Here is a 26,912-nt window from a genome sequence, read left to right on the forward strand (position 1 = left end):
TTGAGAGTCTGCCTGCCGATGCAGGGGACACGGGTTCGTGCCCCGGTCCGGGAAGATCCCACATGCCATGGAGCAGCTGGGCCCGTGAGCCATGGCCGCTGAGCCTGCGCATCCGGAGCCTGTGCTCCGCAATGGGAGAGGCCACAACGGTGAGAGGCCACATACTGCAAAAAAAAAAAAAAAAAAAAAAAAAAGGAACTAAGACTTTGAGAGGTATAATATCTTGCTCCCAGTCAAACAACTCGTAAATAGAAGATCTGAATCTTGTACTCAGGACTCACTGTCTACAAAGCCAATGGCTTTTAGTCCTTTTACTATATTACTTACTAGTCAGTTATTAAATTTATTTATAATCCATGGCCTTAGCCTCAACATAAAATTTTCCAGTCATCTTACAAATATACATTATTAAGTTGGTGTAAATACCTCACTTATTTTGGGGAAAAAAACTAATGAATCTTTAAAGAACATCCTCCCAAGCATGGGCACTAACTTAATGAGAGAGAAGAAAGAGTACACCATTAGAAGGAATGTAATGTCTCCTGTATTTAGAATGCAATTTTATGGTATGAACTCATTTTCATATATTGATAAAATGTCTACTGTTATAAAACCACATCATAGAATTTAAGGTTAGACAGGGCATTCAAGGTTGAAGAGTCTTCAAGATTCTTTATAGTAGCATCTCAACAAAACATGGCCCAGCTTCTGCTTAAGAACTTTCAATGGGGGCAATGTCCAAGACTATGGGGGCTGATTGACAAGGGGGAGGAGTACATAGGATACCTGCTGCTGGGAAAGGGAAAGATGGTGCTGCCTGGAGGCTGCTTAGTCATTTTTGTCTCAATGGTAGCAAATATAGTGTTAGGCTAGAGGCTGGAACTATTGGTAATATCTTTTGCTGCCTAAACTTTCCCAAACTCACTCCATGGCTTGCAAATTATGGTTTGAGTGTCGGCGGTGGATTCAAGATGGCCAAAGATTACTTGTCTCTTCTTCCATTAAGAGATGGGGTCTATGGCCCTTCCCTTAGAGTCTGGCTGGCCTCTGTGACTTCTGTAACTAATAGAATTCAATAAAAGTGTTGCTGTGCCACTTCTCAGGTACAGCCTAAGTAGACTGGTAGCTTCCATGTTCTTAGAACACTCTCTTTGGGAACTCTGAGGTCTGATTGAAGAAATTTGACAGTCCTGAGACTAACGTGCTAGGGAGATGCTTGTGATTGATGAGCTCAGCTTTTTTTCCCCCATTTTTATCAAGGCATTGGATTTGTAGTGAAGTCTCTCCAGACTAGCCCATGCACCAGCTGAATACTGCTGAGTGACCTTAGTTGATGCCTCCTGGAACAGAAGAATCAACCTGAATAATCTAGACCCAAATTCCTGACCCATGACATTATGAGCTATGGTAAAATGGTTATTTTAAGTCAGTGAGTTTGAGGTACTTTGTTACACAGCAATAGATGACTGGAACATGTCTGTGGGATCAGTGAGGGTCATCTGATCTAGATTGGCCTCAACTGGTCTCACCTGGGCTCACTCACATCTGTGGATCAGTTGTGGACTTTCATCTAGATTGAGTTGGGCTGGGGCAGCTTACCTGGGGAAGCTCTGCTCCATGTGTCTCTCATCCTCCTTCTGTGACAAGCAAGGTTGGCCATGCATATCCATCTCATGGCAGTGGCCAAAGTGCAAGAGCAAGTGGAAGCACATAAGGCCTCTTGAGACTTAGGCTTGGAAATGGTATCCTGTCACTTCCACTTCATTCTACTGGCCAAAGTCACATGGCTGAACTCAAAGTCAAGGGGCTGGAGGATAGACATCATTTCTTTTGTGGGAGACAGTGCAAAACTCATACATCAAAGAGTGTGAGTACAGGGAAGGGTGGAAAATTGGAGACAATAATGCAATCTACTACATTTACTTCATTTCATTTTAGCAAACATTTATGAGATACATATTATGCTAGACACTGGGAACACAGAAACAAAAGAGACCTAACTTTCTGCTCTTGAAATGCCTACAGTCCAGGCGAACTTCAGGAGGAGTAAAAGGGCTTTTACCGTATTTAGGTTTATTGGGGACCTCAATCTCCTTTTAGATCTTTACTTCTAACCCCTCTGTTAAGATTTATACCTGTGTTAAACTTCAGAGTTAGCATTTGAGTCATGTCTTATTGTTTTAGTGACTTAAAATTTGGTCAAAAGCCCTTACTTGCTTGACTCATTGTGGAGGTTTTGTTTGGCTAAGTTTTTGTGTTTCTACACAAACATGAAAAAATCCAAATGAAAAGAAATAATATATATGCACCATCAATCGGGTTGCTATCAACTCTTGCTCTACTGTTTTAAAAAGGGCTTCATCTCCAAGTTCTTGGGGAGCTTCATCATAGTCTTAAGGTACTGACTACATTATCCTTTAATATCTGTATTTAAATTGGGAAGCAGGAAGCTACAATGCAAGGAAGACATTTATGAGGACAAGTCACACCCTCCAATAGGACACTGAGCACCTTCATAATATTGGTTGGTTCTGCTCATTCCTTTCTGTGGTCCTTTAGCCTCTTGTCAGATGGGCTGTGTTCCCCTCTGTAACTTTGCCCCACACTAATATGTTCCACGGTCAGAGCCAGACTTCTTGTCTTTCCTCTTCCTCATGTCTCCCATTAGGTTCCCGTTTCTTGTCCCACTTTCTTCCACTGAAGGGCCTCAAGCTGAGCTCCTTGAAGGGCCTAACTCAGTTTGTTCTGCACCGTCTCTGATCACTCATTAATCCCCAGGCAGCACAGCACAGTGGGGAGCACATGGGCTGACTTTGGAGTCAAATGGATTTAGGTTTTTAATTCCAGCTCCACTGCTTACTAATACTGTGATCTGGGGCAGGCTACTTAACCTCTCCGTGCCTCAGTTTTATAATCCATTATGTGGGCATAGTAAATCTTACCTTGCATGGTTCATGTGTGAGGTAATTGTAATAATAATTACAAAGTGCTTAGAAAATGTCTGTCATGATCTCAGTGTTAGTTCCTTTCCCTTCCCCATCCCAATAGCTATCTCTTATTTGCCACCTCATGACTGGTTTACCAAGGGGCTATCACACCATGTTTTCGGGATCAAAAATACTTTGTGTGCCTAGAAGAATAATACAGATATGTTTTAGTAAGGAATAAAAACCCTGTTTTTTCCCCATATAACCTCATTTTGTTTAAGAGAACATAAACAATGCCTTAGAGCATTAACACTCAGCATTTTGTAAGCTCAAAGTATTTTTATAGCAAAGTGGTAAGAAAATTAAAAGTTACCAATATTTCAATTTGCATATTTTGCACTTTGGATAATTGCCATATTTGAATGTTTACTGCAGACAAGATCCTTAGGGATAGGGCTCGATTTATTTGTCTTTATATTGTATGACCCAGCACAGGACCAGACACTTCTTCGATGCTTAAGTAAATGTTTGTTGAACAAATTAATGTTTCATTGAATGCAATTGTATGAACTAATGAAAGTTGAATTATTTTATATCTAAACTGCATATTTGTGTTGTCTGGTTTTGGCTGGGGCTGGATTTAGCTTACCGATGCACAGTAACCTTGTTTATGTGCCCAGTGTTGCAGAGATGGGGGGAGTGGGGCTGTGGGATCTGTATTTGGAGAGATGCATTATTATCATCTGCCCTTCACACTTTGCTCTTTGCTTTTGTTGTTTCTCATCTTTCCTACTAGATTGTCAACTCCCAGAGGGCACAGGCCATGGCTTATTCTGTATTACTGTATGTTACCACATATAATTTCTCAGTGCTTGTAATACTGTCAGTACTCAGTTAATATTGGTTGAATGGATGAATATGGTAGCAAAGACAGCTTGAAAGAAGATTAGCACTTTTGGATCTTTATAGTGTTTTGGAAATGCAGCATCCTTCATCCCTTCTCATCTGCTTTGATTTATATCTGTCTCCTCCGTAGCTGTTTCATTGATCCTACACTTGGATTTATTATTCTTTAATCTCACCCTTATAAATGTCACATGATTTGTGGGAAAGGGTTGAGGCTATTTATTTTATAATTTTTTTCCTTCTTAATTATTTATTTTTTTGACATCTTTATTGGAGTATAATTGCTTTACATTGTTGTGTTAGTTGCTGCTGTGTAACAAAATGAATCAGCTATATATATACATATATCCCCATATCCCCCCCCTTCTTGCATCTCCCTCCCACCCTCCCTATCCCACCCGTCTATGTGGTCACAAAACACTGAGCTGATCTCCCTGTGCTATGCAGCAGCTTCCCACTAGCTATCTATTTTATATTTGGTAGTGTATATATGTCCATGCCACTCTCTCACTTCGTCCCAGCTTACCCTTCCCATTTCCCTTGTCCTCAAGTCCATTCTCTACATCTGTGTCTTTATTCCTGTCCTGCCCCTAGGTTCTTCAGAACCACTTTTTTTTTAGATTCCATATATATGTGTTATCATACAGTATTTGTTTTTCTCTTTCTCACTTACTTCACTCTGTATGACAGACTCTAGGTCCATCCACCTAACTACAAATTGCTCAATTTCATTTCTTTTTATGACTGAGTAATATTCCATTGTATATATGTGCCACATCTTCTTTATCCATTCTTCTGTTGATGGACACTCAGGTTGCTTCCATGTCGTGGCTATTGTAAATAGAGCTGCAATGAACATTGTGGTACATGACTCTTTTTGAATTATGATTTTCTCAGGGTATATGCCAAATAGTGGGATTGCTGGGTCATATGGTAGTTCTATTTTTGTTTTTTTAAGGAACCTCCATACTGTTCTCCATAGTGGCTGTATCAATTTACATTCCCACCAACAGTGCAAAGGGATTCCCTTTTCTCTGCACCCTCTACAGCATTTATTGCTTATAGATTTTTTGATGATGACTATTCTGACTGGTGTGAGGTGATATCTCATTGTAGTTTTGATCTGCATTTCTCTAATGATTAATGATGTTGAGCATCCTCTCATGTGTTTGTTGGCATTCTGTATATCTTCTTTGGAGAAATGTCTATTTAGGTCTTCTGCCCATTTTTGGATTGGGTTGTTTGTTTTTTTGATATTGAGCTGCATGAGCTGCTTGTATATTTTGGAGATTAATCCTTTGTTAGTTGCTTTGTTTGCGCATATTTTCTCCCATTTTGAGGGTTGTCTTTTTGTCTTGTTTATGGTTTCCTTTGCTGTACAAAAGCTTTTAAGTTTCATTAGGTCCCATTTGTTTATTTTTGCTTTTATTTCCGTTTATCTAGGAGGTGGGTCAGAAAGGATCTTACTGTGATATATGTCATAGAGTGTTCTGCCTATGTTTTCCTCTAAGAGTTTTAGAGTGTCTGGCCTTACATTTAGGTCTTTAATCCATTTTGAGTTTATTTTTGTGTATGGTGTTAGGGAGTGTTCTTATTTCATTCTTTTACCTGTAGCTATCCAGTTTTCCCAACACCACTTATTGAAGAGGCTGTCTTTTCTCCATCGTATACTCTAGCCTCCTTTATCAAAGATAAGGTGACCATATGAGCATGGGTTTATCTCTGGGCTTCCTATCCTGTTCCATTGATCTATATTTCTGTTTTTGCACCAATACCATACTGTCTTGATTGCTGTAGCTTTGTAGTATAGTCTGAAGTCAGGGAGCCTGATTCCTCCAGCTCCGTTTTTCTTTCTCAACATTGCTTTGGCTATTTGGAGTCTTTTGTGTTTCCATACAAATTGTGAAATTTTTTGTTCCTGTTCTGTGAAAAATGCCATTGGTAGTTTGATAGGGATTGCATTGAATCTGTAGATTGCTTTGGGTAGAATAGCCATTTTCACAATGTTGATCCTTCCAATCCAAGAACATGGTATGTCTCTCCATCTGTTTGTATCATCTTTAATTTCTTTCAGAAGTGTCTTATAGTTTTCTGCATACAGGTCTTTTGTCTCCTTAGGTAGGTTTATTCCTAGATATTTTATTCTTCTTGTTGCAATGGTAAATGGGAGTGTTTTCTTGATTTCACTTTCAGTTTTTTCGTCATTAGTGTATAGGAATGCGAGAGATTTCTGTGCATTAATTTTGTATCCTGCTACTTTACCAAATTCATTGATTAGCTCTAGTAGTTTTCTGGTAGCATCTTTAGGATTCTCTATGTATAGTATCATGTCATCTGCAAACAGTGACAGCTTTACTTCTTCTTTTCCGATTTGGATTCCTTTTATTTCCTTTTCTTCTCTGATTTCTGTGGCTAAAACTTCCAAAACTATGTTGAATAATAGTGGTGAGAGTGGCCTTGTCTAGTTCCTGACCTTAGTGGAAATGGTTTCAGTTTTTCACCATTGAGAATGATGTTGACTTTGGGTTTGTCATATATGGCCTTTATTATGTTGAAGCATCTATGCCTACATTCAGGAGAGTTTTTATCATAAATCGGTGTTGAATTTTGTCAAAAGCTTTTTCTACATCTATTGAGATGATCATATGGTTTTTCTGCTTCAGTTTGTTAGTATAGTTTATCACATTGATTGATTTGCCTATACTGAAGAATCCTTGAATTCCTGGGGTAAACCCCAGTTGATCATGGTGTATGATCCTTCTCATGTGCTTCAGGATTCTGTTTTCTAGTATTTTGGCAAGGATTTTTGCATCTATGTTCAACTGTGATATTGGCCTGTAGTTTTCTTTTTTTGAAACATCTTTGTCTGGTTTTGGTATCAGGGTGATGGTGGCCTCATAGAATGAGTTTGGGAGTGTTCCACCCTCTGCTATATTTTGGAAGAGTTTGAGAAGGATAGGTTTTAGCTCTTGTCTAAATGTTTGCCAGAATTCATCTGTGAAGCCATGTGGTCCTGGGCTTTTGTCTGTTCGAAGATTTTTAATAACAGTTGAAATTTTAGTGCTTGTGATTAGTCTGTTTATATTTTCTATTTCTTCCTGGTTCAGTCTCAGAAGGTTGTGTTTTTAAAGAATTTGTCCATTTCTTCCAGGTTGTCCATTTTATTGGCATATAGTTGCTTGTAGTAATCTCTCATGATCCTTTGTATTTCTTCAGTGTCAGTTGTTACTTCTCCTTTTTCATTTCTAATCCTGTTGATATGAGTCTTCTCCCTGTTTTTCTTGATGAGTCTGGCTAATGGTTTATCAAATTTGTTTATCTTCTCAAAGAACCAGATTTTAGTTTTATTGATCTTGGCTATCATTTCCTTCATTTCTTTTTCATTTATTTCTGATCTGATCTTTATGATTTCTTTCCTTCTGCTAACTTTGGGGTTTTTTTGTTCTTCTTTCTGTAATTGTTAGGTGTAAGGTTAGGTTGTTTATTTGAGATGTTTCTTGTTTCTTCAGGTAGGATTGTATTGCTGTAAACTTCCCTCTTAGAACTGCTTTTGCTGCATCGCATAGGTTTTGGGTCGTTGTGTTTTCACTGTCATTTGTTTCTTGGTATTTTTTGATTTCCTCTTTGATTTCTTCAGTGATCTCTTGGTTTTTTAGTAGTGTATTTTTTAGGCTCCATGTGTTTGTATGTTTTACAGTTTTTTTCCTGTAATTGATAACTAGTCTCATAGTGTTGTGGTCAGAAAAGATACTTGATATGATTTCAACTTTCTTAAATTTACCAAGGCTTGGTTTGTGACCCAAGATGTGGTCTATCCTGGAGAATGTTCCATGAACACTTGAGAAGAAAGTGTATTCTGTTGTTTTTGGATGGAATGTCTTATAAATATCAATTAAGTCCATCTTGTTTAATGTATCATTTAAAGCTTTTGTTTCCTTATTTATTTGCATTTTGGCTTTTCTGTTCATTGGTGAAAGTAGGTGTTAAAGTCCCCTACTATTACTGTGTTACTGTCGATTTCCCCTTTTATGGCTGTTAGCATTTGCCTTATGTATTGAGGTGCTCCTATGTTGGGTGCGTAAATATGTACAATTTTTATATCTTCTTGGATTGATCCCTTGATCATTGTGTAGTGTCCTTCTTTGTCTCTTCTAATAGTCTTTATTTTAAAGTCTATTTTGTCTGATATGAGTATTGCTACTCCAGCTTTCTTTTGATTTCCATTTTCCTGGAATATCTTTTTCCATCCCCTCACTTTCAGTCTGTATGTGTCTGAAGTGGGTCTGAAATGGGTCTCTTGTAGACACCATTTATATGGATGTTGTTTTTGTATCCATTCAGCCAGTCTCTGTTTTTTGGTTGGAGCATTTAATCCATTTACATTTAAGGTAATTATCGATATGTATGTTCCTATTACCATTTTCTTAATTTTTTTGTGTTTGTTATTGTAGGTCTTTTCCTTCTCTTGTGTTTTCTGCCTACAGAAGTTCCTTTAGCATTTGTTGTTAAGCTGGTTTCATGGTGATGAATTTTCTTAACTTTTGTTTGTTTGTAAAGGTTTTAATTTCTTTGTCGAATCGGAATGAGATCCTTGTTGTGTAGCGTAATCTTCGTTGTAGGTTTTTCCCTTTCATCACTGTAAGTATATCCTGCCACTCACTTCTGGCTTACAGAGTTTCTGCTGAAAGATCAGCTGTTAACTTTTTGGGGATTCCTTTGTATGTTATTTGTTGCTTTTCCCTTGCTGCTTTTAATATTTTTTATTTGTATTTAATTTTTGATAGTTTGACTAATATGTGCCTTGGTGTGTTTCTCCTTGGATTTATCCTGTGTGGGACTCTCTGCACTTCCTGGACTTGATTTACTATTTCCTTTCCCGTATTAGGGAAGTTTTCAACTATAATTTCTTCAAATATTTTCTCAGTCCCTTTCTTTTCCTTTTCTTCCTCCGGGACCCCTATAATTCGAATGTTGGTGAGTTTAATGTTGCCCCAGAGGTCTCTGAGACTGTCCTCAATTCTTTTCATTCTTTTTTCTGCTCTGTGGTAGTTATTTCCACTATGTTATTTTCCAGGTCACTTATCTGTTCTTCTGCCTCAGTTATTCTGCTATTGATTTCTTCTGGAGAATTTTTAATTTCATTTATTTTGTTGCTCATAATTGTTTGTTTGCTCTTTAGTTCTTCTAGGTCCTTGTTAAACGTTTCCTGTATTTTCTCCATTCTATTTCTAAGATTTTGGATCATCTTTACTATCATTACTCTGAATTCTTTTTCAGGTAGACTGCATATTTCCTCATCATTTTTTTTGGTCTAGTGGGTTTTTACCTTGCTCCTTTATCTGTTGTGTATTTCTCTGTCTTCTCATTTTGCTTAAGTTACTGCATTTGGGGCCTCCTTTTCGTAGGCTGCAGGTTCATAGTTCCCATTGTTTTTTGTGTCTGCCCCAGTGGGTAAGGTTGGTTCAGTGATTTGTGTAGGCTTCCTGGTGGAGGGGACTAATGCCTGTGTTCTTGTGGATGAGGCTGGAATTTTCTGGTGGGCAGGACTGCATCCAGTTGTGTGTTTTGGGGTGTCTGTGAACTTAGTATGATTTTAGGCAGCCTCTGTGCTAATAGGTGGGGTTGTGTTCCTGTGTTGCTAGTTGTTTGGCGTGGGGTTTCCAGCACTTGAGCTTGCTGATCATTGAGTGGAACTGGGTGTTAGTGTTGAGATGGAGATCTCTGGGAGAGCTCTTACCAATTGATATTACATGGGGCCAGGAGGTCTCTGGTGGAAAAGTGTCCTGAACTCGGCTCTCCCACCTCAGAGGCACAGGCTTGGCACCCGGCCAGAGCACCAAGACCCTGTCAGCCCCACGGCCAGATACGTGGGCATTTTCTTGCCTTTTGGGAAGTCTGAGGGCTTCTGCCAGCATTCAGTAGGTGTTCTGTAGGAGTTGTTCCACATGTAGATGTATTTTTGATGTATTTGTGGGGAGGAAGTTGATCTCCACATCTTACTTCCCTGCCATCTTGAAGGTCCTATGGTTGAGGCTTTGATATTATTCAGACGTGGATTTAAGTTCTGACTTAATAACTTGTGGGTTGTGTGATCTTGAACAAGGTATGTAACCACCTGGTGCCTCTTTCCTCATCTGTGAAGGTGAGTGAGAGTGTTGTCTACCTGGCAGAGCTGTTTTGAGAACAGATTGGATTGATGAATATAAGGCACCTACTCTTTGTAGGGATTCTATAAATAGTAGGTGTTGTTACTATCCTTATTTCCATTCTCTTTTCTCTCTTACTGTTTATCTTAAACACTCCTTCCTTTTCCAATCAGAAATCATGCATTTCTAACCCTGGCTACCTGTTAGCAGCCACTGGACTACTGGGAGTGTCTGGGGAATGGAATATTATGAACTCTCAAAATTTCATTTCATCAGGAACCTTATATCCCTTTGAACAGTGATAAAAGCCTTAATAAGAATAACCACTATTTGGCCCATTAAAATAATACAAAGATAAATGTGAGTTTGCAGAAAAACCCTTAAATTATAAAGCAAAGAATTGGAGAGTTAAATGACATGTGAAGAATCTGAAGACATAACACATATTTAAATTTATGATTTTTTATTCTCTCTATTTATTACAACAGATTCTAAAAGATTGTTCTTATAACAAGACCATTATCCTGAGTAGATTTAAGGACTCTTTTACCAGTATTTTTTCTTGAAATAATTGAGTTTGCTGAAATAAACAATTCAGCTCAATATTTTTCATCTCCCTCTAATACAGATGTATTTGATTCCTATAAATCTGGGTGAAGTCAGTCATGATTTTATTCATATTTGTTTTCCACAGGGTATATGAGCTATTAAGTCATGTTGCATTTATTATAGATCATGTTTGCTTTTTGGCAAGATAATTTTAATGATTGAGAACAGTATTTTAGTACGTGTAACACTGGGAAAACAACCAGAAAGAATTGAAGCAAAATGTTCCTTACAATAAATATTTTAAGTAAATAAAATATTCCATTGTGAATCAAGCATACATTTACATATGAAATGTATAAAAATCATTTAGTATTATGCATACTGTTCATTCTTATGGTTCATATATGTATATATATTCCTCTCATATAAGAATATATCTATATCACTTTGTCTTTCTGTTTGTAATATATGTATATATTCCCATTATATCTTTCTTCCAGCCTCAAATATGTGGATATTTTCTTGGTTTTGTGCCATTTTGATTATCTTGGCTGTTGCTGGTGTGGACACAATAGTAAAGACCACACCATATACCAAATTCACGAAGAAGTCTGAGGGAAAAGAGATGCCAAAGGGTCCAAAGCCATCCAGTGGCCAACCTCCAGAAGAAGAAGAAACTCCCTTCACAGAAGCAGCTGAAATGGCAGAACCAACCCCTGACCCCTCAGCTTTCAATTCTGTCTTTGGTGCTGCCACCCTCTTCCCCTCTGAAAACCTCACTCTTGACACGGCTGATTTCTTCTTGAATTGCTGTGATTGTTGTTCATCTGGACCAGGGCAAAAAGGAGAACCTGGAGAGACTGGAAAACCAGGTATTTGAAAATATACAAGGCCCTATATTTCTCACATGTACATCCTGAGTTGAGAGGTGGTGGTTTGGTGGTGGAATTGCCCCAAGGGTTTCTACATTGTCATGCGAATGGGACAAGCCTAGGTGTAACACTGTGACAAATGCAATGGGCTCTGTTGCCCAGTGGGGTAGCCAGAGTCCCATGTATGGCTATTAATATTAAAATTAAATGAGATTAAAAATTCAATTCCTCAGTCACACGGGTCCCATTTGAAGTGCTCAGTAGCCACGTGTGGCCAGTGGGCAGCACAGATATAGAGCATTTCCATAATTGCAGAAAGTTCTACTGGATGGTGCTGGTTAGAGCAGAGACTGGCCTACCAACCCTAGCACTGGTGTGTAGTCCTTCCAGTTACACAATCTTTTCATTAATGGCTGATGTAAATAGGGTAAGTGAAAATTCTGTGGTCTGGTAAGAATGTATACTGACTGATGGGGTTTTGGAGTTCTACTTGTAGTTAGGATTAGAAATGGAATGCCTGTGAGGTGGAGAATAAAGGCAGGATTCAGTTCACTTCTCATTGAAATTCTGAGGCAACACAGTCTCCTTGCCCAGCAGTTTTCTCCATTGAACGTCACGGTTAAATATTTCAAAATTTCAGATGTCTTTCATGTATACAGTATGAATATACTCTCACTTTTATTGTAATACAGTTCAGCTTTCACATGTCCTACAGCAGAGAATTCAAGGAAAAAGTGAGATCAGAATGTCAATTTCAAATCCACTCTTCCCTGAAAGAATTACATATAAATATTTGTTGTGTCTTGCCTGAAGAATTTAAAGTTATAAAATCAGGAATTCTGCATCCTCATTAAGCTTTTCATTTATTTCATCCCATTTCAGGAAGCTTTTGGGAAATGTGATCAGTGTTTATGTGGAGGTGGTATTGAATGGGAAAGAAGCTGGGCAGGGGTCTGGGGAACCAAGATTTCAGGCTTGCCAAAACATTACTGGAGATCTAATTAGACTGAGAAAATTATATTTACCAGGATTTCTCTTAGTATCATGTCTGGCAAGCTGCTAGCGGGGAGCGGGAGGGGGTCATAAACACAGCTGGTTGCTAAACTGTCTTATAAGTCATAGCATCAGGGCTTTTGTCTTACCCAGTGGTGGATTTAGCTGCACTGTTCTTAGAGCTCAGCTTATTACATACATTAATTAACACACATAGTACATACATCACATTTGTGTTATCTACTGTAATGTGAATAATAAATGTAGACTTTAAAAGTTATGAGCCTAATTTTACAGAGTTTCTGAATGAAAGTGTTTTGAAGTATACAGCTCAGCTCTATCTAATAGCTCGTAAAGGTAAAATTCCATTTGAAATTTTATCTCCATCTTCTCTCATTAATTCAGTTATATAATAGCTACCTACTATGTGCCAATAACTGTTAAGCACTTTATGTTGTTTCTCATCTTTGTAGAAAATGATTAAAATATTATTACATTTCAGTGCATAATTTAATTGCATTTCAGAGAGTTTCAGGTAATTCTAGAGGTTATAGCACCTGAGAGTATAGAACCTGGTGTCAAACTCGGTGTGTGCACCCTCCAGCCCCAGCTCTTCCATTAGGTCCAGGCTTCCGATATTTACACTAAACTAACCAAGATGTACACCCTGCCTAGATGGAAGGGGCAGCCTGCCTGCCCCTTGTGCCCTTGCAGGCAGTTGCTGTGTGCTCCCTGTGTGTTTCCCTCATAACCACATTGGGCATTTGGGGGTCGTGAGGAAGGGGGGGTCACTGCATAGTGAACTGTAATTGATCATTTTGCTTGCTTCTGCCTCCCCTGCTCTTTGTTCTCCATTCCTTTCCTCTCTGCTCTTCCTTCTTTTTTAGACAGAAGAGCTTAACCACCACTTTGGCTTCTTAAGCTTGCCTTCAGCCTTAACCTCCATTGCATGCAATTTATTAAAGCTTTTCATCTAAACAAATACAGCGTTCTTTCAAAGAGGAAATTCAACAGATTGAAAATAATTTTCTCCATCCCATCAACTTAATTATAATAATTAAGATGAAAGATTACAATTTAATTGAGTGTACTTATTTATATGGTTAACTTTCAAAGAACCTGGCCATAAATTATTCCAATCAAGCTTGAACAGGGCTGGGGTTGCAGGAACGATAACTGTCCTAGGCTTGGGTGTCTGTGTGGCCCAGGTAAGTGGAAGTGGACCTGGGCTGCTGGGATGAGCGAGGACACCAGTGAGGTCTGAGTCCTGCACCATCTGCCCCTCCCCTGCCCCTCAGCCTCTTTTACCCTGATCGCTAGCTCCGCCCATGGTGCTCTTCTTTCAGTTTCTTAAAAACACCATGGTCTTTTCTACTCTTGTTTTTCCTGAAATACTCATCCATGTTTTGCTTTTTTTTTCTTTGTCTCAGAAATTTCTAATTTGTTCATTGGGTCTTAGCTTAATGACATTTTTTTTCCAGGAGGTATCCTCTGATCCCATAAATCAGTTTTTTTTTTAAACCACCATCTACAATAGGAACTTTCTCTTTTCTTTACATAACTAACAACAGTGTGGCCATTTCTATTTATTTGTGTGGTTATTTGTTCATGTTTATCTTTCATGGACTCTCAGCTCCATGAGGGAAGGGACTGCTGGAATGTTGATGGCTGATTCCTGACACCTATCAGGATGCTTGGTGTGTAGGGGGACTCAGCAATTTTTCCTGAATGAGTATATAAGTGAAGGAATGGGAAAACCAAAAGTGTTAGGTATTGTGGTTTTACTTCCAATTTGAAAGTGTGGTCCATATGAGGTTAAGAGTCAGATAATCATCTTTTCTTGTTGTTTGATATAGTACTGCTTCTCTGAATCATTTGATCACTGCCATGAATTCAGTGACAAGTACTAATGGGCTCAATTTATCTATTCAGGTAGTGCAAAATTGCAAATCAGACAAAAATATTGTCCTTAGAACTCTGTAATAGTTTATTCTCACCCAGATTTTATCATTAGGATACTGACAGTCATTGGCCTCAATAAAATGACTGATTTTTTTGGAAGTAATGAATTTCAAAAGAGAATTTTTCTACCCTGATGGTTTTTAAATCTCATTTCCAGGTTTTAAGGGAGAAGCTGGTGGTATGGGGATCCTAGGGCCACCAGGAGTCACTGGACCCCAAGGTCCAAAAGGCCAGAAAGGAGAGAAGGGTAGGTAATTATATCCATTTCATGTCAAAACTCAAGAGATGTTCTGCATCATTTTTAAGAAGAGCAGCTTGTTAAGTAAATACCAGATTCTTGCAGGTGGATCTATTTTTTAAAATGTAAAAACTTGGTAAAGCATATTGTGAGTTATATTTGATATAAAAATGTGAACTTTATAAATAGCCAATTGAGAAATTTTAAACTTGCCTGGTAATATACTCCCCCCCCCCACACATACCTTTTCTGTTCCTTGTAGTTCACCTGGCTGACTCAGTGACTGGGAGCCACAGGGCATAGACTCTGGGGAAGGGTCCTTTCCTATATACTCCTGTTTGAATTCTTCTTTATGATACAAATTAATTTCATACTACATAAAACTAATCAGAGCAGGCAATCCTCTAGAATATTCCATATAGATGGATAGCCTACCTACTAAGGAGAGTATGACATACCCTTTGGCTTACTCTCAAATCAGGGGCAGTGTCAACGGTGGGAAGAGAACTGAATTAAAATGGAAGAAGTCAAGCTATTTGCAGTGACCTTGGACCCGTCACTTTACCTCATCTGGAAATTGAGAGGACTAGACTAGATATTTATTTGTACCCTGTTTAAAGAAGATTTGTCATTATGGGGGCTTTCCTAGATCTTTTCCAGCTCAGAAATTCTGTAATTCCATAGATGTATCAGCAAAGAGGGTGCTCTGCTCTGGGAAATCCCTGGTTCTATAATTGCTTCAAGGTATTGAGGGAAGGTTATAGATTCACTGGGACATTTAGAAATTCCTCAGGGAATACCACCAGCCTGTAGAAATACTATATATCCATCAAGTTAAATGTTTTAGCCTTAGTGTCACGTGTCAAAAGACATAATATCATCTATACATCACCCTCTGCATGGCTCAGGAACCGCCTAACTCATTTCTGGTAGAACATTCAGTGAAGTAATTACTCAAAAAAGATGCTAAGGTAAGAGAGAGCACTTCGCACTTGTCAGTTATGCGATTTTCATTCTTGGAAGCATTTTATCCTTTTGTGGCTGAATTATGTTAGCAGAAAGCCCTGTGAAATAAAGATGAGTGATGAACCTCCTCAGTGATTCATACATTTTGAAAGTTAGACTTCTGGAAGTAGAAGAAAACAACAGGGAAGTATTATAAAATGAGGTTCTTAAGAATATGCTTTGATGAAGGATCAAAAGTATAAAATCATTTAGCCAGTCTCTATAAAGTGACAACTGTATTTTCCTTTTACTTCCACTTAACTTGGACTCTTAGTTAAGACTTAAAGTTAAAAAAATAAATGAGTAGAATGACTGTATTTTTTACTCAATCATTATCTGATTGAGTAAATTCATTTAAGCAGTTAAACTCTTTAAATGAACTCGAGAACCAGAATAACTGCAGTGAAGGTCAGGATATGAATATTGACAAGGACTGGGAATAGAATTATTCCTTCACTTCCATTCATAGTTATGTTCTTTCTCTTCAAAGGTATACAGATGTTCTCCTGATGGCCTATGGGTAAATTTCCAATTTTTTTTTTTTTTTTTTATTGTGGTACGCGGGCCTCTAACTCTTGTGGCCTCTCCGTTGCGGAGCACAGGCTCCGGACGCACAGGCCCAGCGGCCATGGCTCACGGGCCCAGCCACTCCGCAGCATGTGGGATCTTCCTGGACCAGGGCATGAACCCGTGACTCCTGCATCGGCAGGTGGACTCTTAACCACTGTGTCACCAGGGAAGCCCTAATTTCCAAATTTTAAATGGAATGATAAAGAGGAGCAAGCTACTTAGAAAACTCTGTTGAGCAGCTTATGGTGGGATTTTTCCAGCTAGTCTTATGAAATTTGCCTGAATTGCTTTTCATGACTTTTATTTATGTATTTATTTATTTATTTACAGCCATTGTGCTTTTATTATAAAATTAATAAATTCTTTATAGTAGATTATTAAATACTGGCATATTTATACAATGGTAATGAGAACCAACAAACAACTATATGCAACAGTATAAATCAATTTTACAAATATAATGTTGAGCAAAAGAATTCAGACACAAAAGATTACATACTATACAATTTCAATTATATAGTGGTTAGTACAAACCCCCCAAAGTCTATGATGCTAAAAGTCAACTGTAGTTACTCTCAAAGGTTAGGCTGTGACAAAAAGGGGACACAATAGAGTCTTCTGGGACACTGATAATATTCTGGTTTCTTACACAACATTGTAAATCAACTATACTTCAATTAAAAATAAAATAAAAGAGATTAAGAAACTAAAAAAAATTATTTTGGTTTCTTCTTTGAAAAATTTTTATTGGGGTATAGTTGCTATAAAGTGAATCAGCTATACATATACATATATGCCCTCATTTTTGGATTTCCTTCCCATTTAGGTCACCGCAGAGCATTGAGTAGAGTTCCCTGTGCTTTACAGTACGTTCTCGTTAGTTATCTATTTTATATATAGTATCAATAGTGTATATATGTCAATCCCTATCTCACAATTCATCCTACCCACACCCTTTTCCCCTTTGGTATCCATACGTTTGTTCTCTACGTCTGTGTCTCTATTTCTGCTTTGCAAATAAGATAATCTATACCATTTTTTAAGAATCCACATATATGGGATAATATATGATATTTGTTTTTCTCTTTCTGCCTTACTTCACTCTGTATGACAGTCTCTAGGTCCATCCACGTCTCTACAAATGACCCAGTTTCATTCCTTTTTTATGGCTGAGAAATATTCCATTATATATATGTACCACATCTTCTTTATCCATTCCTCTGTTGATGGACATTTAGGTTGCTTCTATGTCCTGCCTATTGTAAATAGTGCTGCAATGAACATTGGGGTGCATGTCATGTGTCTTTTTGCATTATGGTTTCTCTCAGTATATGCCCAGTAGTGGGATTGCTGGGTCATATGGCAGTTCTATTTTTAGTTTTTTAAGGAACCTCCATACTGTTCTCCATAGTGGTTTTATCAATTTACATTCCCATCAACAGTGCAAGAGGGTTCCCTTTTCTCCACATCCTCTCCAGCATTTATTGTTTGTAGATTTTTTGATGACGGCCATTCTGACTGGTGTGAGGTGATACCTTATTGTAGTTTTGATTTGCATTTCTCTAATAATTACTGATGTTGAGCATCCTTTCATATGTTTGTTGGCAATCTGTATGTCTTCTTTGGAGAAATGTCTATTTAGGTCTTCTGGCCATTTTTGGATTGGGTTGTTTGTTTTTTTCATATTGAGCTGCATGGGTTGCTTGTATATTTTGGAGGTTAATCCTTTGTCAGTTGCTTCATTTGCAAATATTTTCTCCCATTCTGAGGGTTGTCTTTTGGTCTTGTTAATGGTTTCCTTTGCTGTGCAAAAGCTTTGAAGTTTCATTAGGTCCTTCCCATTTGTTTATTTTTGTTTTTATCTCCATTTCTCTAAGAGGTGGGTCAAAAAGGATCTTTCTGTGATTTATGTCATTGAATGTTTTGCCTATGTTTTCATCTAAGAGTTTTATAGTGTCTGGCCTTACATTTAGATATTTGATCCATTTTGAGTTTATTTTTGTGTATGGTGTTAGAGAGTGTTCTAATTTCATTCTTTTACATGTAGTTGTCCAGTTTTCCCAGCACCACTTATTGAAGAGACTGTCTTTTCTCCACTGTATATTCTTGCCTCCTTTATCAAAAATAAGGTGACTGTAGGTGCATGGGTTTATCTTTGGGCTTTCTATCCTGTTCCATTGATCTATATTTCTGTTTTTGTGCCAGTACCATACTGTCTTGATTACTGTAGCTTTGTGGTATAGTCTGAACTCAGGGAGCCTGATTCCTCCAGCTCCGTTTTTCTCTCTCAAGATTGCTTTGGCTTTGGGGTCTTTGTATTTCCATACAAATTGTAAAAAATTTTTGTTCTAGTTCTGTGAAAAATGCCATTGGTAATTTGATAGGGATTGCATTGAATCTGTAGATTGCTTTGGGTATTATAGTCATTTTCACAATATTGATTCTTCCAATTCAAGAACATGGTATATCTCTGTTTGTGTCTTTTTTTATTTCTTTCATCAGTATCTTATAGTTTTCTGAGTACAGGTCTTTTGCCTCCTTAGGTAGGTTTATTCCTAGATATTTTATTCTTTTTTTTGCAATGGTGAATGAAATTGTTTCCTTAATTTCTCTTTCTGATCTTTCATTGTTAGTGTATAGGAATGCAAGAGATTTCTGTGTATTAATTTTGTATCGTGCAACTTTACTAAATTCATTGATTAGCTCTAGTAGTTTTCTAGTGGCATCTTTAGGATTCTCTATGTATATTATCATGTAATCTGCAAAGAGTTACAATTTTACATATTCTTTTCCAGTTTGTATTCCTTTTATTTCTTTTTCTTCTCTGATTGCTGTGGCTAGGACTTCCAAAACTATGTTGTCTAATAGTGACGAGAATGGGCACCCTTGTCTTGTTCCTGATCTTAGAGGAAATGCTTTCAGTTTTTCACCATTGAGAATAATGCTTGATGTGGGTTTTTCATATATGGCCTTTATTGTGTTGAGGTAAGTTCCCTCTATGCCCACATTCTGGAGAGTTTTTTTTTTAATCTTAAATGGGTGTTGAATTTTGTCAAAAGCTCTTTCTACATCTCTTGAGATGATCATATGGTTTTTGTCCTTCAATTTGTTAATATGGTGTATCACATTGATTGATTTGCATGTATTTAAGATTTCTTGCAGCCCTGGGATAAATCCTACTTGATCATGGCATGTGGTCCTTTTAATGTGTTGTTGGATTCGGTTTGCTAGTATTTTGTTGAGGATTTTTGCGTTTAATGTTCATCAGTGATATTGGCCTGTAATTTTCTTTTTTTGTGTGATATCTTGTCTGGTTTTGATATCATGGTGGTGGTGGCCTCATAGAATGAGTTTGGGAGTGTTCCTCCCTCTGCAATTTTTGGGAAGAGTTTGAGAAGGATAGGTGTTAGCTCTTCTCTAAAATTTGATAGAATTTGCCTGGGAAGTCATCTGGTCTTGGACTTTTGTTTGTTGGAAGATTTTTAATCACAGTTTCAATTTCATTACTTGTGATTGGTCTGTTTATATTTTCTACTTCTTCCTGGTTCAGTCTTGGAAGGTTATGCCTTTCTAAGAATTTGTCCATTTCTTCCAAGTTGTCCATTTTATTGGCATAGAGTTGCTTACAAAGGATCTCTTATGATCCTTTGTATTTCTGCAATGTCAGTTGTAACTCGTCCTTTTCAATTTCTAATTTTATTGATTTGAGTCCTCTCCCTTTTTTTCTTGATGAGTCTGCCTAAAGTTTTATCAATTTGGTTTATCTTCTCAAAGAACCATCTTTTAGTTTCATTGATCTTTGCTGTTGTTTTCTTTGTTTCTATTTCATTTATTTCCTTCTACTAACTTTTTTTTTGTTCTTCTTTCTCTAGTTGCTTTAAGTGTAAGGTTAGGTTGTTTATTTGAGATTTTTCTTGTTTCTTGAGGTAGGATTGTATTACTTTAAACTTCCCTCTTAGAGATATGTGTCTCCTTGGATTTATCCTGTATGGGACTATCTGTGCTTTCTGGACTTGATTGACTGTTTCCTTTCCCATGTTAGAGAAGTTTTTTTACTATAATCTCTTCAAATATTTTCTCAGACACTTTCTCTACTTCTTCTGGGATCCCTATAATTTGAACATTGGTGCCTTTAATGTTGTCCTAGAGGTCTCTGAGACTGTTCTCATTTCTTTTCATTCTTTTTTCTTTATTTTGCTCCATGGCAGTTATTTCCACCATCGTATCTTCCAGGTCACTTATCTGTTCTTCTTCCTCAGTAATTCTGCTATTGATTCCTTCGAGTTTATTTTTAATTTCAGTTATTGTGTTGTTCATCACAGTTTGTTTGTTCTTTAGTTCTTCTAGGTCCTTGTTAAACATTTCTGTTTAACAGAATTGGATCATCTTTACTGTTATTACTCTGAATTCTTTTTCAGGTAGACTGCCTATTTCCTCTTCATTTATTTGGTCTTGTGGGTTTTTACCTTGCTCCTTCTTCTGCAACATATTTCTCAGTCTTCTCATTTTGTCTAACTTACTGTGTTTGAGGTCTTCTTTCCACAGGCTGAAGTGTCATAGTTCCTCTTGCTTCTTGTGTCTGCCCTTGGTGGGTGAGGTTGGTCCAGTGGCTTGTGTAGGCTTCCTGGTGGGAGGGACTGGTGCCTGTGTTCTCGTGGGTGGAGCTGGATCTTGTCCCTCTGATGAGCAGGGCCATGTCAGGTGGTGTGTTTTGGGGTGTCTGTGAGCTTAGCACAACTTTAGGCAGCCTGTCTGCTGATAGGTGGTTTTGTGTTCCTGTCTTGCTTGTTGTTTGCTGTGAGGCATCTAGCACTAGAGCCTGCAGGCAGTTGGGTAGAGCCATGTCTTGTATTCAAGATGCAGACCTCTGGGAGAGGTCTCATCAGTTAACATTCCTTGGGGTCAGGAATTCTCTGGCAGTCCAGCATCCTGGACTCAGTGCTCCCTTCCCCGAGGCTCCGGCCTGACCCCCGGCTGGGGAACCAAGACCCCACAAGCCACACATCACAGCAATAAAGGGAAAAAAAGGGGTGGGGGGAGAAAACAAAAAGAGAAACAAAACCCAAGAGAAATAGCAAATACAGAAACAAATAGCAACAACAGCAATAAAACCAAAAAACAAACTCCAAATGGTAAAAGCAAAACCAACCAAACAAAAATGAAAACAAACTCATGCACACACAAAAAGAAACAAAAACAAAACCAAAGAAAACAAAACCCAAGAGAACAACCAGACAAACAGAACCCCAAAATGAAATCAAACAATTAAAAACAAAACTAACACAAAGAGAAAACAAAAAACAAAACTAAAACAGAATGCAAACTGAAGAACAAAGCAAACAAAAACAGACACACAAAAACAATTAAAAAAAGGATTAAAAGAAAAAACAGAAAGAGGGAAAAAAAGATAAAAACAAAATAGAACAAAGAAAAGGAAAAAAACAGAACAATTAAAAATAAAAACAAAAAAATGAACAAAATTATAAAAAGAAAGAAAAAAAACAGAGAAAAACCAAACAAACCTAAACCCCCCCAAAATACTAAATAAAAATAATAATTACAAAAAACAAAGCCAGCAACAGAACAAATCAAAACATAATAATAATAATAGTAATAATAATATTTTCCTGGGGTCTCAGCTGTCATTGTGCTAGCCCCTGCTCTGAGCCACAGCCCACCTCCACCTCCCCAGTAGGCCCTCTAGTGCCTCTAGGTTGGTCTCTCGACCTGCTGTGGGCACTGTGAGGACAGGTCAGACTCTGATCTGGCCCAGCTCATGCGTGTGCTTGCCCCCAAAGTCCACAGCTACCAGAGCTAGACCAGTTTCATTTGTGGGAACACTCATTGTCCATTCAGATCCATAGATGCAGGGTCTGCGAAGCTGATCACAGGGCCTTAATATGTAGCTTGTGCAACTGATGGAAAGATTTTTGTTCCTCTTCCTTAGTCACCCTGCCCCTGGGGCTCAGCTGTGATTTTAGCCCCACTTCTGCATGTGGGCCACCCACAGGATTCTGCTTCCTAGGCTGCCCTGGAGCACTTGGGCCTGCCCCAGTGAGGACAGGGCGTGGAGGTGGTATGGCTGCCTGGGTCGCAGGAGCTCCAGTGGCGACAGATGTGCAGGGAGGTGGCAGCCACAGGCACAAGAGATCTGGCCTAGTGTGAGCATTTTCTAGTGCCCAGTGGCAGGTGTGCGAGGGCCAGCCCTGTCAGGGCCCTCTCCTAGCACCTGCGGGGATGGGCAGGGGCTGGTGCGTGGGGAGAGAGGCTGCAGCGGGGGCTGCATCCCCTGCATGTCACTCAACAGTGGTGCCTTGCTTCCATGGCAGTCCAGGTTTCCTCTACAGGCATTCCCAGTTGCATATTTCCTCCCTCCCATCCCCATCGGCTGTCTCCTTGCAGCCAACAATAGTACTCCTCCTGGGTTTGTACTCCAATCCCCATGCTCCAGCTCCCACCGCTGTGTGCACCAGTGGACACATGTCCCAGTGTGGGGCATGCAGTGCTGTTGCATGGACTGTCTGTGTAGGTCTCACTCTGTGCTCTCTGCCACAGACTGGCTGCTCCACCCTCCTCTGACAGCCTCAGGTGCTTCCCTTCTGTCCCAACCAATTTCTCTGTCGGTGAGGGGGCTTCCCCAGATGTGGGAACCTCTCTTCTGCTTCAGCTCCCCAACTGGGGAGCAGGTTCCATCCCATTTCCTCTCCTCTTCTTTCTCCCTTTCTTTCATCCTGCCTGGTTATGCAGGCATCTTTATTGTCCTTTCTGGTGTCCAAGGTCTTCTACTAGTGTTCAGCCCGTGTTCTGTGAGAATTGTTGCATCTGTAGATGTATTCTTTTTTTTTTTTTTTCACGGTACACGGGCCTCTCACTGTTGTGGCCTCTCCCATTGCGGAGCACAGGCTCCGGACGCGCAGGCTCAGCGGCCATGGCTCATGGGCCCAGCTGCTCCGTGGCATGTGGGTCTTCCCGGACCGGGGCACGAACCCGCGTCCCCTGCATCGGCAGGCGGACTCTCAACCACTGCGCCACCAGGGAAGCCCTGTAGATGTACTCTTGATGCATTTGTGGAGAGAGATGAACTCCATGTCCTCCTACTCCTCCGCCATCTTGAAAAGTCCCCTCTTCTCATGACTTTTAATTTGACTTAGGGTTTCTTTTTCCCTGGAAAAAATGAAACAAAATTTGTTGGTTATATCATAAATAATATGGCTGGTAAGTTGATGCCAACCAATATTATATACAGTTATGTTTGACTCTGTACAGATTGCTAAACTTTTTCAAACCTCAGTTTCTTTTGTGATGAAAGTGGTGACAAAAATATGTGCTCTACCTTTCTTGATGGGAGATGCTACAAACTTTTGTAAATGAAAAATATTCCAATTGATGAAATGTGCTCTGTTATGTGAGCCTCCCTGTTATATGAGAGGCTGTTTTATTATCAAATAAAAATTAATATTAAACTAAAAGTTTGAAATTTAAAAATTCATGTTAAGAGCTTGGAACATTACCTGGTGCAAAGTAAGTGCTCAATGAGAATTAGGTATTATTGTTACTGTTATTTTTGCTATTATTAGTTACAATTAAAATAAATCTAGAGTGGCTGTACTGTAACAGGATGGGCCTTTGGCCAGGCCCAGTGTAAAAGTCCATTTTGTGGTAATATGGCAAATATCTAAAAGCCCAGATATTTTTATTTTTTCAAACATGAATTTTCACAGCAGCTTTATAATTGCCCAAAGAGTATATGAAAAAATTTCCAAACAAAATGAAAATTAGCTTTTCCTTGGTGCTTTATGTATATCAAGGACAATATTTTTTATCCTGTGTGAGTTTTTGTTTGTTTGTTTGTTTGTTTTTTGCAGTACACGGGCCTCCCACTGCTGCGGCCTCTCTTGTTGTGGAGCGCAGGCTCAGCAGCCATGGCTCACAGGCCCAGCTGCTCCGCGGCATGTGGGATCCTCCTGGACCGGGGCACGAACCCGTGTCCCCTGCATCGGCAGGCGGACTCTCAACCACTGCGCCACCAGGGAAGCCCCCTGTGTGGGTTTTTATCATGAATAGTTTTAGCTGACTGCAGAGTGTTGTGCTCTGTGTTTTAGCTTATATGGTGCACGGTACGATCTCTCACACATTGTGAGGGATATAAAAAAAGAGGACCTTTTAACTGTCGTTCAGAATTTGTAATAAGAAGAGCACAAACACAGACATACATAATGTAAGGCAGAATGTCATAGGTTTTGTAAGAGATTTGAAGAGCTACAAGAATGCTGAGGGAAAAGCTGAAATCTGAAGAGATGTGGCACTACCTCCAAATATACTTTAAATGGTTCACCATCAATTGGAATAAAATATTCCTAATGTTACTCAATAAATTCTTTTTCCATATTGTTTTACCTTTACACATTTTGGTAAAGGAAGCATTAGAATGTGACACAGTTTTGAAATGGGTGTTTGTTATATCATAGCTAATATAGTTAGAAAAAAGTTAATCTTGGTATCATTTTAGGACTTAAAGGAGAACGTGGGGAGCAAGGAACAAATGGAGTTCCAGGATACCCAGGAAAACCTGGAGTACCAGGTAGTGTATAAAGTATATCTACTGTGTGTAGTCACGTGTGCAGTATGGCCCTTAATTTTCTTCCTGTTTGTATTTAAAGTTATCAGGGAGGTAAGATGGAAATATCAATTAGTAATAATCTTCTAATAATTTAGTGTACTGATTGGATGGAGTGTTATCAGCACTAGTGTAGGAGTCTGGAAGTGGTAAAAGTATCTGAACTCTGCACCTCTTTCTCGCTGTCCTTGGGAAAAAGATCTCTAAATCTTTCTGGGTTGCAGGTGTTTTGCCTGTAAGATTTTGGGTTTGGATGGACAATATGGAGATTTAGGAGAATAGCTGGGTTGGGCCAAAATGCAAAGTATAATGGAACACAACGGGCAACTATAGTTCTAATATTCTTCATCATCTTAAAAGTCAAACAAACAAACAAACAGACAAACTAGATATATAAGATCTAAATATAAGCTGTTGCTTCTCAGTAGCATTAACTCTTTCCTTTATGAGGGAGTCGCTTGATTTGAATGGCTCAGTGTAAGAATCTCCTCTGCATGGCCATTGCTCAGGCAAGAAGCAGGTTTCCAGCTCCAGTTAAGAGGTTTTGTTTCATTTTGTGAGCATAATAATAGCATAATGGTCATACCATATGTGAGCCTTAACCATTATTTTAATTTTTCCATTTCAGGTGGACTTGGTCCTAAGGGGGATAGAGGAAATATTGGCCTGGCAGGAGTGAAAGGACAAAAAGGCTCGAAGGGGGACACATGTGCCAATGGTACCAAAGGAGATAAAGGAGACCGAGGGGCTGTGGGTGCACCAGGCTTGAATGGAGAGCCTGGGGCCAAGGGAGACAAGGGGGAGATGGGGGATAAGGGCTACTGTGGAGATTCTGGGGAGAGGGTGGGAAAAGGAGAAAAAGGCGAGGAGGGCATGAAAGGAGAAAAAGGTAGCAAAGGAGATATTGGAATGGAAGGGAAAAGTGGTTCAGACGGGCTGCCTGGGCCCCAAGGTGATCCAGGAGTTAAAGGAGAAAAGGGAGAGTTGGGTCCTCCTGGTCTTGTGGGACCTGCAGGGCCAAAGGGTGAACTTGGGAGCAAAGGGGTCCGAGGGTCTATTGGGAAGAAGGGCTCTCGGGGCCTCAAGGGCTCCAAGGGGGAGGTGGCCAGAGTCCCACAGTCAGCTTTCAGTGCTGCTTTATCCAAGCCTTTCCCCCCTCCAAATGCCCCTATCAAGTTTGACAAGGTTCTCTATAACGACCAAGGGAACTACAGCCCTGTCACTGGGAAATTTAACTGTAGTATTCCTGGGGCATATGTTTTTTCCTACCACGTCACCGTGAGGGGCCGACCTGCTCAGATCAGCCTGGTGGCCTGGAATAGGAAGCAGTTCAAGTCCAGAGAAACGCTCTATGGTCATGAAATAGACCAGGCCTCTCTCCTCATCATCTTGAAATTAAAAGCAGGGGACCAAGTCTGGCTGGAAGTTTCAAAAGATTGGAATGGGGTGTATGTCAGTGCTGAGGATGATAGCATTTTTACTGGGTTCCTTTTGTACCCAGAGGAAAACCCTGGCATTTCACCATAAACTTGTATCTTCAACACTGTAGTTTGGGTTTAGTGGAATAAGTCAGGTAACATTGGGTAGTGCTATTGAAAAAAGTAAGCTTCACTTCTTTTCATGATTATAAAAATAATACAGAAAAATTAAGAAAAAATTATATCACCTAGAGTCAATAATTCCTATTTTAGAACATCACCTTTAAAAAATATTTATATGTATTTGAGAGCATGTGTCTATTAATTTTGTAGCTAGCTTTTTTCATTTAGCATTATAATGGCATTTCTCAAGCCCTTTAAATAATATTTGTATACAAAAATATGAATGAAATTTGTAATAAATAAATATATTCTTACTAAATATTTTCTGTCTCATAAAAATGTGTGTAACTCTTTTCAGTGTGAATGTGAGGCTAACAGCTGACATATGATGGGTAGGTATTTCTCAAAAGTTTCTAATTCTGTTGGGAGGATTGCCTTCCCACAAAATAGAACTATTCCCATGTTAGTTTAATTCAGGGAGAATACACAGAAAGAATAGTAAAGACTAGCTAAAGTATTTTTAAGATCAATCAGTGTGTAAGGGTTTGCTCATAAAAAACCTGTATTATATGGACTTGTGTGTTGG

The 26,912-nt window shown here is 39.0% G+C and overlaps 1 protein-coding gene across 1 annotated transcript in view; it reads left to right on the forward strand.

The window, feature by feature from the left end:
• Window positions 1-26,645, forward strand: part of OTOL1 (otolin 1) — a 55,815-nt gene extending 29,170 nt beyond the window's left edge. The window contains exons 2-5 of the mRNA XM_067737223.1: window positions 11,029-11,400; window positions 14,513-14,602; window positions 24,678-24,749; window positions 25,414-26,645. Coding sequence (XP_067593324.1) covers window positions 11,029-11,400; window positions 14,513-14,602; window positions 24,678-24,749; window positions 25,414-26,312 — 1,433 coding nt within the window. The 3' untranslated portion in view covers window positions 26,313-26,645. The remainder of the gene's footprint in view (window positions 1-11,028; window positions 11,401-14,512; window positions 14,603-24,677; window positions 24,750-25,413) is intronic.
• The last annotated feature ends 267 nt before the right edge of the window (window positions 26,646-26,912 follow it).

Source organism: Pseudorca crassidens, chromosome 5, assembly GCF_039906515.1.
Source record: "Pseudorca crassidens isolate mPseCra1 chromosome 5, mPseCra1.hap1, whole genome shotgun sequence".
Classification (NCBI taxonomy): Eukaryota; Metazoa; Chordata; class Mammalia; order Artiodactyla; family Delphinidae; genus Pseudorca; species Pseudorca crassidens.